General features: G+C 39.6%; 1 protein-coding gene across 5 annotated transcripts in view; it reads left to right on the top strand.

Moving 5' to 3' along the window:
* IRAG1 (inositol 1,4,5-triphosphate receptor associated 1) overlaps positions 1-15,594 on the top strand; it is a 125,904-nt gene that overhangs the window by 70,009 nt on the left and 40,301 nt on the right. For all 5 annotated transcript variants that reach the window (XM_064577094.1, XM_064577093.1, XM_045894142.3 and 2 more), the window contains one exon: positions 1,351-1,429. In XM_064577094.1, the coding sequence (XP_064433164.1) occupies positions 1,351-1,429 (79 nt within the window). The remainder of the gene's footprint in view (positions 1-1,350; positions 1,430-15,594) is intronic.

Here is a 15,594-nt window from a genome sequence, read left to right as displayed (position 1 = left end):
CCATCCTCAAGTATAATGACGGCCATGAGGGGCTGCTCCCTCTGTGATGAATTTCTTCCAGTGTCTGTGATGTCCCCAATTTTCATTGGCCATCAAACCAGGCACAGTAGTCTCTCATGGGGCTGCCACCCTATGCAGGGGGTGATTGGGAGTATCCAGCAATGTAGGGGACAGAGATAGGGTGTGAGGGTGAGAAGAGATTAACAGGACAAGGAATCGTTATCCAGTCCCATTTCCCCATAGGGCCAACCCAGGCTACAGGGACTCCATGGGGAGGGACCTGGCACCCTCACAGCTAAAACTGGACAAGCTCCCCTGGCTCCCCTACAGAATGCGTGTGACATGGGGAAGGAAAAGAGGTACCTGATAGCAGTCAAGCACAAGTGAGGAGGTTTCTGTGCTAGCAGGGACACATTGCAATGTGTCCTATTCAGAAACCTTCATTCCTATTCAGAAACTTTCCATGATTCTCTGAATTGGAGGCTCCAGGGAGCTGCTAAGGAAACAGGTAAAGGGCCCTGGCCAATTATTTCCATTTGAGCCATGAGCACCCTCTGCTGGCCCCTTCCTTTCCTTCCTTACCCAGGGGGCAAACCACTCAAGTGGCCCCTGCTACGAAGGAGACTGAAAATCCCCTCATAAGCACAAGTCACAAGGGGCGAGGAGATCTGTCAGACGTTGGAAGTGCTGGTCTGGTGCTGACTGACCTGTGGTCAGCATCCCCATCTCTCCTGGGCTTTGACTGAGGCCCCAGGCAGTATAGTGGGGCAGCAACTCTCAGGCCTCATTTGTCTGGAGAGTTTAACAACTCAAGGGGTGCCATAACCAGCCACTGAGGAAATGGGGGTAGGACAGGTCACAACTCCTGGAAATGGGCATTCACTGCCCTGAACAACAGGACAGAAAGCTCTAGCGAGATTGAAGCGCAGTCATGAGCTCAACAAAATCATTTCCAGCAGAAGCTCCATACACATCCAGGTGACCACCCTATCCCCAGAGCCCTGGGCTCTGCTTCTGTTTGTCATATAGCTCTCAGCTACAGTGTGGCTGGAGCTCATTTGCCCTGAGGCCCACAGGCTTATTTAAAAGGCAGACCATGCCAAGGACAATTCTTAACCCAAGAAATGTGGTGCTAATGGTGGGGTTTCAGGCATGTTTATGGGCTGGGAGAGGAGCAGTCTTCCAGGTGCCCTTCATATGTCACTATGTCATGACTGTCCACCCACCTTTGAGGCTGCCCCTAGTACCTCCCACATAAGGCTGAGTGGTCACAGAGCCATAAACAGAACAAGAGAAGAGTTCCGCCTGATGTTATCATCTGAAATGTTGTTTTCTTCTTTTCCTAAAAAGGAGCACATCCTGATAAGAAATCAGAACTTAGTGGGGCTCAAGCTTCCAGAACTTAGTGAAGCTGCTGAGCAGGAAAAAGGTAGGTAGGGTTGGGGCAGATGCTCTCCTCAGGCCAGGGCTGGATTCATTTTTACCAGATAAAAGGTGAACATGTCAACACTAGACTTCTGTCAGGGCCTTTGTCCCAGTGGCGAGTGTGGGCCAAACACACAGGAGGCCCTCAGTAAATATTTGCAGATAAATGAATGAATCCGATTATGTTTCCTGCCCACTCAGAGAACCTCTAAACTTGTCTCCTTCCAACCAGCCCCCCTTCCAGAACCTGCCATCCCTCCCTGAGCCTTGTTAGCACCTAGGAGGCCTGGAAGGGTGACCCAGGCCTCAACTTTTGACACTTCCTTTTCCTCTCACACCCAGGAAGTCACTCAAATAGAACAGTTCCTCTTTTCAAGACATCAGAGTCATCTCTTGCTTTCTAATCTGCTGTCACCACAAAGTCCAGACCCCAGCCCTTTCCTCCCTGGCCCGGCAAGTCCCCACCCACCCACCCTGCCAGACTCATCTTTAGAAAATAAGACTTTGGATCTGCTGCCTCCCTCCTGCCCCCCATCTCCTGGCTCACCTCTTCTATGGGTCATGCTACCTGTAGTCACTCTTAGCACAGAAGCCTTCTGCTTAAGGATTGTTGTATGGGCATGCCCACATGCCACCAACTATTTTGGAAGCCCTGATCTGAAATATAGTTAACTAACATGTACCTATTCAACATTAACAAGATTCCCAGAAGTAAAATTTCCAACTTTTTTTAAAAGTACTAATTAAAGAAAATTAACCATCTTTAGAGGAAATCTTTTGGAAAAAATGATATACTTTCTACTTTTAATTTTTAATGTGCTTATTAAAGCAGCTTCAAAACACTAGGAAAAGATTTATCTTAAAATTTGCCCCACAATCCCATAAATTCTGAAAAAATGCAATTTTTATTCTTTCCAGTATTGACCTGCATTTGTAAGTTTTTCACAATTGATTTGTGTAGCTATAATTTCTTGTTTCTACTTTTTGAACTTATTTCATAACTGATTCCATATATTTTGACATCCTTTTATTTATCATTTAATGGGTGTATCTTTGCATTCATGCATTGATTGCTGGGTATTTCAGATGTTTACAGTTCTTTTAGCCATGATTAACCACCCTGCTCTAAACAACTCTGTACTCATAGTTTTCTTTCTTCCTTCAAGTTATTCCCTTGAACAAATTCTCAGGCTTGAGATTCACTGGGTCAAAGTGTAGAAACATTTGCATTTACCAAATTGCCTCCAATGTAGACTGCTACCTGCGAAGACTGAGTCTTTCTCCTAAGAACTACCAGCACTGGACTTTGCTTTGCTTTCACTCCTTATGGGCCAGAATATAGTAAGAATTAGATAATAAATGACACTTTGATATTACTTCAACTGATTTGCTAGCAAGCAAGTTCAGATTTAATCATTTTAAATATTTAATTACTGTTTTTTTCTTAGTGGGTAGATTAGCTTTTCATCTCTTTACCCAAGTGTCCATATGGGCCTTGGGTTTTTTGTTGGTTTATTTTTTGTTGGTAATATATGTAAACTCTATAGATACTAACCTTTACTATACTCTTCTCTTGTAATTGATTTCTAGTTTCATACCATTACACTTGGAAAAGATGCTTGATGTAATTTCAGTCTTCTGAAATTTATTGAGAGACTTGTTTTGTTCCTGTTAACATGATCTATCCTAGAGAATATTCCATGCGCACTTGAGAAGAATATGTATTCTACTGCTTTTGGGTAGAATGTTCTGTATATGTCTATTAGGTCCATCTGGTCTGATGTGTCATGTAAGGCCAATGTTTCCTTATTGATTTTCTGTCTGGATAATCTATCCATTGATGAAAATGGGGGTATTAAAGTCCCTTACAATTATTGTATTGCTGAAAATTTCTCCCTTTAGGTCTGTTAATATTTGTTTTATATTTAGGTACTCCTATGTTGGGTGTGTAAATATTTACAAATGTTATATCCTCTTGTTGGATTTGTATTTTTCTCAGTACTTTTTCATCCCATCATTTTTTGCTTTTTAACAAAGCAAATGCTTAGTCCAGTACCTGAGATGCAGTAATCACTCTAGTTATAGCAATTGTGCTAGTTAGTCACTGTAGTAATCCCTGTACCATTTATTTTTTTAGAGAAATTGTATTTTTTTTTTAAGATTTTATTTATTTATTTGAGAGAGAGAGAATGAGAGACAGAGAGCACGAGAGGGAAGAGGGCAGAGGGAGAAGCAGACCCCCTGCCGAGCAGGGAGCCCGATGCGGGACTCGATCCCGGGACTCCAGGATCATGACCTGAGCCGAAGGCAGTCGCTTAACCAACTGAGCCACCCAGGCGCCCGAAATTGTAAAGTTTTTATAATCATCTTTGCCTATCTTTTCTTTTGAAGGCTTCCATTATTTAAGTCATTATAAAAACATTATTTCTCCTTAATTGGGATAGCAAATCTATTTTCTAATAGTTTGTCTATAGTTTGATCTATTTATATTTATTTTGCTAATACCTGTAGAATGTATTTTAAGATATAGGAAATTTAAGATCCTGTTACCTCAATAATATTTTAATAGTATGTATATTTCTTATTATTTTGTGGCTTAGACAATCATATACTACATTCTTTTTTATTTTTTTATTTTTATTTTTATTTATTTATTTTTTTTTTTTTAAAGATTTTATTTATTTATTTGAGAGAGAGAGAATGAGAGACAGAGAGCATGAGAGGGAGGAGGGTCAGAGGGAGAAGCAGACTCCCTGCTGAGCAGGGAGCCTGATGTGGGACTCGATCCCGGGAGTCCAGGATCATGACCTGAGCCGAAGGCAGTCGCTTAACCAACTCAGCCACCCAGGCGCCCCTACATTCTTTTTTATATATACCAAACACTAGTTCTGAGCCCTTGATTCTCTTTTATTCTGATCAGTACTGAACCATTTTATTTACTGCTGCCTTATAATACATTAATATATTATGTAAGGTTACTTCTCTCTCACTGTTTATCTTTTTTAGAATATTCATTATGTTCTAGATATAAAGATTCAATGCAAAATAATGGAAAGAGCAACTGGACAAAAAGTCAGGAGATCTGAGTTCCTGTCTCAGTCCAGGAACCAATTGATGGAGTCTTTAAATATGTTCTTCAACCTCTGTTCCCTCTTGGACTAGCTGACCTCAGAAGGCTCTTAGCTCTGAACTAAGATTCAAGGATTATAGGTCTTTTCTAATTTTGCCTCTTACCTACCTATTTCTCTAAGTGACATTTTAATTGTGATTGCTCTAAAGCTACACATTGGATTCAGAAGAACTGTCCCAGTGTTGTTTGTTTTATAGTTTATAGACTTTTAAATTACTAACTTTGAAAACATTTAGTTCTCATTTGGACACATGGTTTGTCCCTCTATTATTTGGGTTTTCCTCTCTTTTTCCTCTAAAAGATTTGAAGTTCTTTGTACAGGTCTCCATATCTCTTATTGGGGCACATTCTATATATTCTTACCTATTTATAAAGAAGACTCTTTTCAGGGGTGCCTGGGTGGCTCAGTCGTTAAGCGTCTGCCTTCGGCTCAGGTCATGATCCCAGGGTCCTGGGATCGAGCCCCGCATTGGGCTCCCCTGCTCCACGGGAAGCCTGCTTCTCCCTCTCCCACTCCCCCTGCTTGTGTTCCCTCTCTCACTGTGTCTCTCTCTGTCAAATAAATAAAATCTTTAAAAAAAAAAAAAAAGACTCTTTTCATTAGATTTTCCTAGCTGACAATCAGTGGCATAGATGAATGCTACTTGGTATTATACATGTTTCTTGTATATTAAGAAATGGTACAGGGATTACTACAGTGACTAACTAGCATAACTGCTATAACTAGAGTGATTACTGCATCCCAGGTACTGGAGTAAGCATTTGATAATATTTCACTTAATGTTCATAGCAAACCTAGGAGGTAGGCCTTACTATACCCATTTTACAGATGAGGAAATTAAAGCCTGGGGAGGTTAAGTTCACATGGTTATTAATATCTGAAGCCAGGATTGGAACCCAGATGTGACCAAATCCAAAGGCTCTTGACCACCTTGCACAATGCCTTTTTCACATTCACCATCTGTTATTTTTATTTTATTGAATTCACTGTTTGTCTTGGTTGTGTATTTGTGCATGTGTGTGTGTACTTCTCTTGTGTATCTGTCTATGTTTTCTACTTTGGCAACATTCTCAAATATCATAATGGTGATAAGGAGAACACTTGCCTTGTTTCTGTTTTTAATTGAATTGTTTTTGTGTTTTTCTTTGAAGGATCATGTTGTGTCTGATTCTTAAATAGATGTGCTATTTTAATTTACTATTATTTAATATTTTATATTACTAAATAGAAAAAGATATATGTAATAAAAGATAAAATATATAAAATATAAAAATATATTATTTCATATAACATATATATTTTATATATATTTATATATACTATATATTTTATATATATAGTATAGTATTTTATATTTTTATTATTTTAAGGAAATATTTTTGTCTTTAAAGTTTCAAGATTTATATTGAATTTTATCAACTTGCTTTGGGTATTTATTGAAGAATTATGTAAATTATATCATTGAATATAATAATAATTTTCCATATTTAGAAATAAACCCTGTGGTCCTGGAATAAAATTCATTTGGTCATGTTGTATTTGCTTTTATGTGTACTACCAAATTTTCTCTGTAAGTATTTCTTTTAAAGTATTCTGCAACCTTTCTGCATTAGTTAAGATAAAATCTAAGTTGCTATGACATAGAGGCCCTGAAGTATGATAACCTATAGGGTAGAGAAGAATGTCTCAGCCTTGAATAATGATTCTAAGGCAAGCTGTCAGGTTAGCAGGTGGCTCTGCTCCACATAATCATTCAGGGACCTTAGTTTCTTCTCTGCATTTCTATACATTCTCCTAGATGTATCTTTATAGAAATACATAAGTTTTGCCCTGGGATAATATCTTAGAAGTGGAACTGCTTGATCAAAAGTAATTATATTTAAATACATATACATATTGCCGAATTAACTTATAAAAATTATAACAATTTAGATATCTACTATGTGCCCTCCCTCCCATTTTTCTCTCATTTCTAGGATCTAGGTGGTCAAGAGCTCAAGCTTCAACACTTATTAGCTGCATAGCCTTGGGCAAGTTTCTTAGTCTCCTAGATGGCTCAGTTTGCTCATCTATATAATGGGTATAATAATAGTACTATAGGCTGATATAATGTTTTTATGTGATACTGGTCTTTATTCCAGCAGAAACCTGCTATGCATTTTAATTCCTGTAATCGAGGTTGTAGAACTTTATCACACATGGGATGTTGTCCTGTATGCTCCACAGTATATGTAGGATGGTGCTGGAGATGTGGTGAGCAGCCACATGTGTTTGATTGATATCTGCTGAGTTGGGACTTCCTTTTCCTACATTCTGAACATTTTGAATCATCCCCTCTCATATCCAGGATGAAAGACTTTGGGAGCCCTCCCTGAAAGCTAAAGAGGCTAGCTCTTTTTGCAAGCTCTAATTACAACAGTGTATATGAGCTCATAGGGAAAACTCGAGTCTCTTATGATGATTGTTGGCTGTTCCTTTGGGAGATGGGGGAGATCCTTATCAGAACATTCTGGAATCTTAAGAACTTTGGCTCTCCTTCAGTTTCTGAGGATTGGGAGGCTCTTTCCTGCTGCATCTGGTCTTTCCAACAATCCAACAAGTTCTCTTCACAGATCATTTGTAGGATGTTTGGGTCCTAATCATTTGCAGGTCATTCAAGCCAAAGATGTGAGGCTGATTGTGGGCTAGTCCCCAGGCTGCATGCTGGGAATGCAGAGGTGAAAAAGACTCAGGCTCTGCCATCAAGAAGAGGGCCTTTTCTTGTTTGTCATTATTGGTTCCTTCAGCTACCTCAACAACCTCTGTCCCATCTCTCAGCACTCATGACCTCCTCACCCAGCTCAATCCACTGTCCATACTCAGCCAGAGGAATCTTTGAAATGCAAGTCTTGTTCAGCATCTTCAGGGGCCTTTATTCTGCTCTTCCCCTCTGTAATTAACCCTGATCCCCTTTCCCACATCTTCGAGGGCCACTCTCCTCACTCTCAATATCTTGGCCTTCCTTCAGCAACTCATTCCTCCTTCTTGGATTGGCACAGGCACAGAACCGGGAATGTTTTTCCTCTCATCCTCTTTGCCTAATGAACTCTCATTCAGTCTTTAGATTTCTGCTTAAATGTCACTTTTCTAGGGAACATTTTTCCAGTACCTCCAGATCCTTCTGTCTTTTTTTTATTATTATGTTCAGTTAGCCACTGTATAGTACATCATTAGTTTTTGATGTAGTGTTCAATGATTCATTAGTTACGTGTAACACCCAGTGATCCTTACAACACTTGCCCTCCTTAATATCCATCACCCTGTTTCCCCCTCCCCCCAACTCCTGCCCCACTGAAACCCTCAGTTTGTTTCCTGGGATCCATAGTCTCATGGTTCATCTCCCTCTCTGATTTCTCCCCCTTCAGATTTCCTTCCCTTCCCCTATGGTCCTCCGTGCTATTGCTTATGTTCCACATATGAATGAAACCATATGATAATTGTCTTATAAAATCTACCACAGTATGAAATGTAATGTTTGAGTGTTTCTCTAATTAATCTCTGTCCCCTGAGGTAACAAGCTCCCAGAGGACAGTGACCTGTTTTGCTCAGCATTATATCCCTAGCTCCAAGTCCATTGCCTGAATCATAGTAAGCAGTCAATAAATACTGAATAAATGAATGAGCTCATCTTCACCTTCTAGGAGAGGAAACACAAGGATAGACAACGTCTCTATAATACATTGTGTTAAGACTTTACAACACAAAGTACCTAGGAACACAGAGGAAGAAGCAACCAGCTCAGTAGGGGTGAGTGTGTCAGGGCAGGATTCCAGGAGTAGCAGCTTTGAGCTGAGGAAAAGAAGGGCATCCTAGGCAGAGGGAAGAGCAGGAGCAAAAGCACACAGGCATCTTCTAGTTCTAGGCATGTTTCAGGAACAGAAGGAATCCCATGTGAACCAAGTGTGGATCATGTGTTCTAGAGAGATGGGCAGTAAGGGTGGAGTATAAGTGGGAAGCGGGGAGAGTGAAGGCTTTGAGGGACAATTAATGAGTTTGAACTTCATTCAGGACCCCTTGGAAAGCCAGAGAAACCTGCAGATAAGGAAGCATCAGGATCAAAGCTGAGTTTGAGAATAATTCTTCTCAACAAATTATGAAAGCTGCCCTGAAATGGGAGAGGCTGGAGGAAGGGAGACCAGTAAAAGGGTACGGAAACAGCATGGTGAGAGGTGATAAGGCTGTAGATTGAGATGGACAGGAGGAGATATAGGAGGGACAGGTTTGAGAGCTATTTGGAAGTCAGCTTGGCAGGACTTAGTGAGGAGACTGGTAGAGGGGAAGACCAGAAAGACCACCAGCTGTGTGTCCACATGGCCAAGGTAGGTGATGGTGTCATTAATGAGGATGGGGAGAACAGGAGGAAGAGCTCACCTGAGGAAGAAGACAGCAAGATTGGATTTGGATGTGTTGAATGCCCATGGAGAGCAGCTTGGATGCCACAGTCTGGCAGACCTAGTTTTGCATCCTGGTTCTATCACTAATTAGCTGGGACACTGGGAAATCTACTTAACTTAGCTGAACCTAAGTTTCCTAGTTTGCAGAAAATTTGCTTAGTAATATTTACCTTGCAAGGCTGTTAAAAGGAATGAATGAAAAACTACATCTAATGCAAGTTGATGTTTGATAATGGTGGCTGTTGAAATTGTTTTCATCATCTTGATCCAAGTGACAACGTCTAGAAAGTGGTTGGATATCTGGACATGGAGGTTGAGAGAGGTGTGGGCAGTCCCTCTAGACACTCCCAGTCTGAGCTCAGAGCCCTCAGATCTCAGACAGGGAAAAGGCCTCCTTGAGAAGACCAATCTGAGGTAAGTTTATCCCCGACCAGTAGCTTTGGCCTTTTGGGGGTCATCCTGAGTCTCAGAGCATCTTTAATCAGAAGCCCCAGAAGTTATTTTTCTAAGTCCTGGAGATTGCCAGAAACAAATGCTTTCATTGGAATGAGCTAATACCGGCAGATATGTTTAAAATAGTTCTGTTAAAATACCTCCTGCACATTATCAAAATATTCAACCAATAGTAAAAAATACAAAGAAAGTAAATATAGCTTCTAACAAATGCCCTCTTCCCCACAAATACAGAAGGAGGAAGGGAGGAAGGAAGGAGATTATGTTATATTGCTAGATATACTTATTTTAGATAGAAAGTATGAAAATTTAATTGAACTTGAATTAAAGCAGAGTAAAACTGTGGGAATTACTGAATTTTGGCAATTTCTTCCTCCAGAAAACAGAGATTCGTTTTTAAAAGCTTAAAATATACATTATGAAATGCATTAAGAGTTTGGAGTCATTGAGGTACTTTTTTTTACATTACATGTTTCAAATTTGGATTATTGATTTCCTATGGGAAAAGACGAAAATGACAGCATTTCTTCCCACCTTCATATTTCTTCCCATCCTTCCATCTCCACATATACAAATGATAAATTATTCTTTTTTTACTGTCAAGGCTTCAACATTTACATTCCATTCTGTAACCTAACTATAATTTCCATAGTTGGTTAGCCCTAAGCTTATATGTAAAAGGATTTAATGCTGACCATCAGTTTCTTTACGATCGCTCACCATTCCCTAGTTTATGATTTTGATTTATGTCTTGTTTAGCTGGATTTTATTATCCAATAGTTTTCCTAGAAGGGCTCAGAGGTGCTGTTTCCTGAATTCTAGTATGTTTAAAAATATTATCTTTATTCTTGAAGGACAGCTTGGATAGTTTTAAATTCTGGGTCATTCTTTCCCTCAGAACTTGGTAGATGCTACACTGTATTTAATGTTGTAGAGAAGTCTGAGACCAGCTGATTTCCAGCAGCCCTCAATCTCCACCTCTCCCTGTATATGGGTTACTCTTTCCATGAGGGCAGTTGGAGAAGCACTTCTTTATACATATACATATATATATGGATATGGATATACATATATATATGGATATGGATATATATATATGAAGAAATATATATATATATTTTTTCCCTTAACATGGCATGCTCTTTCAATCTGCAAGTTCAGCTTTTCCCTCAAGTGAGGAAAATTTTCCTCTCCTGTATCTTTGAATATGTTCATTATTCCTTTTGTTTTGTGCACTAGTTCAAAAACACCACAATCTAAATTTCTCACCAATATCTCAACTACAGGTCCATTATTTAATCTCTAAATACTTCAGTCTTTCTTTCTTAGTTGCCATGTAGTTGCCATGACATTGTTTTCATTTTATTTCTTTTTTTAAATTTTTATTTATTTTTTAAATTTTATTATGTTATGTTAGTCATCATACAATACATCATTAGTTTTTGATGTAGTGATCCACGATCTATTGTTTTCGTATAACACCCAGTGCTCCATGCAGTACGTGCCCTCCTTAATACCCATCACCGGGCTAACCAATCCCCCCTCCCCCCTCCCCTCTAGAATCCTGTTTCTCAGGTCCATAGTCTCTCATGGTTCATCTCTCCCTCCAATTCCCCCCACCCATTTTTCCCTTCCTTCTCCTAATGTCCTCCATGTTATTCCTTATGTTCCACAAATAAGTGAAACCATATGATAATTGACTTTCTCTGCTTGACTTATTTCACTTAGCATAATCTCCTCCAGTCCCATCCATGTTGATGTAAAAGTTGGGTATTCATCTTTTCTGATGGCTGAGTAATATTCCATTGTATATATGGACCATATCTTCTTTATCCATTCATCTGTTGAAGGGCATCTCGGCTCTTTCCACAGTTTGGCTATTGCAGACATTGCTGCTATGAACATTGGGGTGCATATGGCCCTTCTTTTCACTACATCTGTGTCTTTGGGGTAAATACCCAGGAGTGCCATTGCTGGGTCATAGGGTAGCTCTATTTTTAAATTTTTGAGGAACCTCCACACTGTTTTCCAAAGTGGCTGAACCAACTTGCATTCCCACCAACAGTGTAAGAGGGTTCCCCTTTCTCCACAACCTCTCCAACATTTGTTGTTTCTTTCCCTGTCCATTTTTGCCATTCTAACTGGTGTAAGGTGGTATCTCAATGTGGTTTTGATTTGGATTTCCCTGATGGCTAATGATGATGAACATTTTTTTCATGTTTCTGTTAGTCATTTGTATGTCCTCTTCAGAGAAGTGTTCATCTCTTCTGCCCACTTTTTGACTTGATTATTTGTTTTTTGGGTGTTGAGTTTGAGAAGTTCTTTATAGATTTTGGATACCAGGCCTTTATCTGTAGTGTCATTTGCAAATATCTTCTCCCATTCTGTGGGTTGCCTCTTTGTTTTGTTGACTGTTTCCTTTGCTGTGCAGAAGCTTTTTATCTTGATGAAGTTCCAAAAGTTCATTTTTGCTTTTGTTTCACTAGCTTTTGGAGATGTATCTTGAAAGAAGTTCCTGTGGCCGATGTCAAAGAGGTTACTGCCTATGTTCTCCTCTAGGATTTTGATGGATTCCTGTCTCACATTGAGGTCTTCCATCCACTTTGAGTTTATCTTTGTGAATGGTGTTAGAGAATGGTTGAGTTTCATTCTTCTGCATGTGGCTGTCCAATTTTCCCAGCACCATTTATTGAAGAGACTTTCTTTTTCCATTGCATGTTTTTTCCTGCTTTGTCAAAGATTATTTGACCATAGAGTTGAGGGTCCATATCTGGGTTCTCTATTCTGTTTCATTGGTCTATATGTCTGTTTTTGTGCCAGTACCATGCTGTCTTGGTGATCACTGCTTGTAATAGAGCTTGAAATTGGGCAACGTGATGCCCCCAGCTTTTTCTTTTTCAACATTTCCTTGGCGATTCGGGGTCTCTTCTGATTCCATACAAATTTTAGGATTGTTTGTTCCAGCACTTTGAAAAATGTCATTGGAATTTTGATCAGGATGGCATTGAAGGTATAGATTGCTCTGGGTAGCATAGACATTTTAACAATGTTTATTCTTCTGATCCATGAGCATGGAATATTTTTCCATCTTTTTGTGTCTTCTTCAATTTCTTTCATGAGTGTTTTGTAGTTCCTAGAGTATAGATCCTTTACCTCTTTGGTTAGGTTTATTCCAAGGTATCTTATGGTTTTTGGTGCTATTGTAAATGGAATCGTTTCTCTAATTTCTCTTTCTACAGTTGCATTGTTAGTGTATAAGAAAGCAACTGATTTCTGTGCATTGATTTTGTATCCTGCCACATTACTGAATTGCTGGATGAGTTCTAGTAATTTGGGGGTGGAGTCTTTTGGGTTTTCCACATAAAGTATCATGTCATCTGCGAAAAGAGAGAGTTTGACTTCTTCTTTGCCAATTTGAATACCTTTTCTTTCTTTTTGTTGTCTGATTGCTGTTGCTAGGACTTCTAGTACTATGCTGAACAACAGTGGTGAGAGTGGGCACCCTTGACGTGTTCCTGATCTTAAGGGAAAGGCTCTCAGCTTTTCCCCATTGAGGATGATATTCGCGGTGGGTTTTTCATAGATGGATTTTATGAGCTTGAGGAATGTTCCCTCTATCCCTATACTCTGGAGAGTTTTAATCAGGAAAGGATGTTGTATTTTGTCAAATGCTTTTCCTGCATCAATTGAGAGGACCATATGGTTCTTCTCCCTCCTCTTATTAATGTGTTCTATCACATTGATTGATTTGCGAATGTTGAACCACCCTTGCATCCTGGGGATAAATCCCACTTGGTCGTGGTGGATGATCCTTTTAATGTATTGTTGGATCCTATTAGCTAGGATTTTGTTGAGGATTTTGGAATCCATATTCATCAGGGATATCGGTCTGAAATTCTCCTTTTTGATGGGGTCTTTGCCTGGTTTGGGGATTAAGGTAATGCTGGCCTCATAGAATGTGTTTGGAAGTTTTCCTTCTGTTTCTATTTTTTGAAACAGCTTCAGTAGAATAGGTATTATTTCTTCTTTGAATGTTTGGTAGCATTCCCCAGGGAATCCATCAGGCCCTGGACTCTTGTTTTTTGGGAGGTTTTTGATCAGTGTTTCAATCTCGTTACTGGTTATTGGCCTATTCAGGTTGTCAATTTCTTCCTGTTTCAGTCTTGGCAGCTTATAGGTTTCCAGGGAGGCCTCCATTTCATCCAGATTGCTCAGTTTATTGGCATATAGTTGTTGATAATAATTTCTAATAATTGTTTCTATTTCCTTGGTGTTAGTCGTGATCTCTCCCCTTTCATTCATAATTTTATTAATTTGGGTCCTTTCTCTCTTCTTTTGGATAAGTCTGGCCAGTGGTTTATCAATCTTATTAATTCTTTCAAAGAACCAATTTCTAGTTTCGTTGATCTGATCTACTGTGTTTCTGGTTTCTAATTCATTGATTTCTGCTCTAATTTTAATTATTTCTCTTCTAATGCGTGGCTTAGTCATTGTTTGTTGATTTTTCTCTAGTTCTTTAAGGTGTAGAGTTAGTTGGTGAATTTGGGATTTTTCTATTTTTTTGAATGAGGCTTGGATGGCTATATATTTCCCCCTTAGGACCGCCTTTGCAGTATCCCATAGGTTTTGGACCGATGTGTTGTCGTTCTCATTGATTTCCATGAATTGTTTAAGTTCTTCTTTGATTTCTTGGTTGACCCAAACATTCTTGAGCAGAGTGGTCTTTAGCTTCCAAGTGTTTGCATTTCTGCCAAATTTTTTCTTGTGATTGAGTTCCAGTTTTAGAGCATTGTGGTCTGAGAATATGGAGGGAATAATCTCAATCTTTTGGTATCTGTTGAGACCTGATTTGTGACCCAGTATATGGTCTATTCTGGAGAAAGTTCCATGTGCGCTCGAGAAGAATGAGTATTCTGTTGTTTTAGGGTGGAATATTCTGTAAATATCTATGAGGCCCATCTGGTCCAATGTATCATTCAAAGCTCTTGTTTCCTTGTTGATTTTCTGCTTAGATGATCTGTCCATTGCTGAGAGTGGAGTATTGAGGTCTCTGAAAATTAACGTATTGTTATCAATATGACTCTTTATTTTGGTTAACAGTTGGCTTATGTAGATGGCTGCTCCCATGTTGGGGGCATAGATATTTACAATTGTTAGATCTTCTTGTTGGATACACCCTTTAAGAATGATATAGTGTCCTTCTGTGTCTCTTATTACAGACTTTAAAGTCTAATTTGTCTGATATAAGAATTGCTACCCCAGCTTTCTTTTGAGGTCCGCTGGCATGGAAGATAGATCTCCATCCCTTCACTTTCAGTCTGGATGTATCTTTAGGTTCAAAATGAGTCTCTTGTAGACAGCATATGGATGGTTCCTGCCTTTTTTTTTTTTTTTAAAGATTTATTTATTTATTTGAGAGAGCGAGAATGAGAGAGAGTACATGAGAGGGGGGAGGGTCAGAGGGAGAAGCAGACTCCCTGCTGAGCAGGGAGCCCGATGTGGGACTCGATCCTGGGAGTCCAGGATCATAGCCTGAGCCGAAGGCAGTTGCTTAACCAACTGAGCCACCCAGGCGCCCGGGTCCTGCCTTTTTATCCAATCTGCAACCCTGTGCCATTTTATGGGAGCGTTTAGGCCATTCACGTTGAGAGTGATTATTGAAAGATATGAATTAATTGTCATCATGTTGCCTGTGAAGACCTTGTTTTTATAGATTGTCCCTGTAAATTTCTGTTGTAGATCACTCTTGGGGTCTTTCTCCTTTTATAGAACCCCCCTTAATATTTCTTGCAGGGCCAGCTTAGTGGTCACATATTCTTTCAACTTCTGCCGGTCGTGGAAGCTCTGCATCTCTCCATCCATTCTAAATGAAAGCCTTGCCGGATAAAGTATTCTTGGCTGCATGTTCTTCTCATTTAGTACCCTGAATATGTCTTGCCAGGCCTTTCTGGCTTGCCAGGTCTCTGTGGATAGGTCTGACGTTATTCTGATGTTCCTCCCTCTGTACGTAAGGAATCTCTTCCCCCTAACTGCCCTTAAGATGGTTTCCTTGGTTCTAAGATTTGCAAGTTTTACTATTACATGCCGGGGTGTTGGCCTGTTTTCCTTGATCTTAGGAGGGGTCCTCTCTGCCTCTAGGACTTGAATATTTG

The sequence above is a fragment of the Mirounga angustirostris genome, unplaced genomic scaffold, assembly GCF_029215605.1.
Source record: "Mirounga angustirostris isolate CCGP_5_RB_7025 unplaced genomic scaffold, mMirAng1.0.hap1 SCAF_13, whole genome shotgun sequence".
Lineage (NCBI taxonomy): Eukaryota > Metazoa > Chordata > Mammalia > Carnivora > Phocidae > Mirounga > Mirounga angustirostris.
This window is presented reverse-complemented; position numbering and strand designations above follow the sequence as displayed.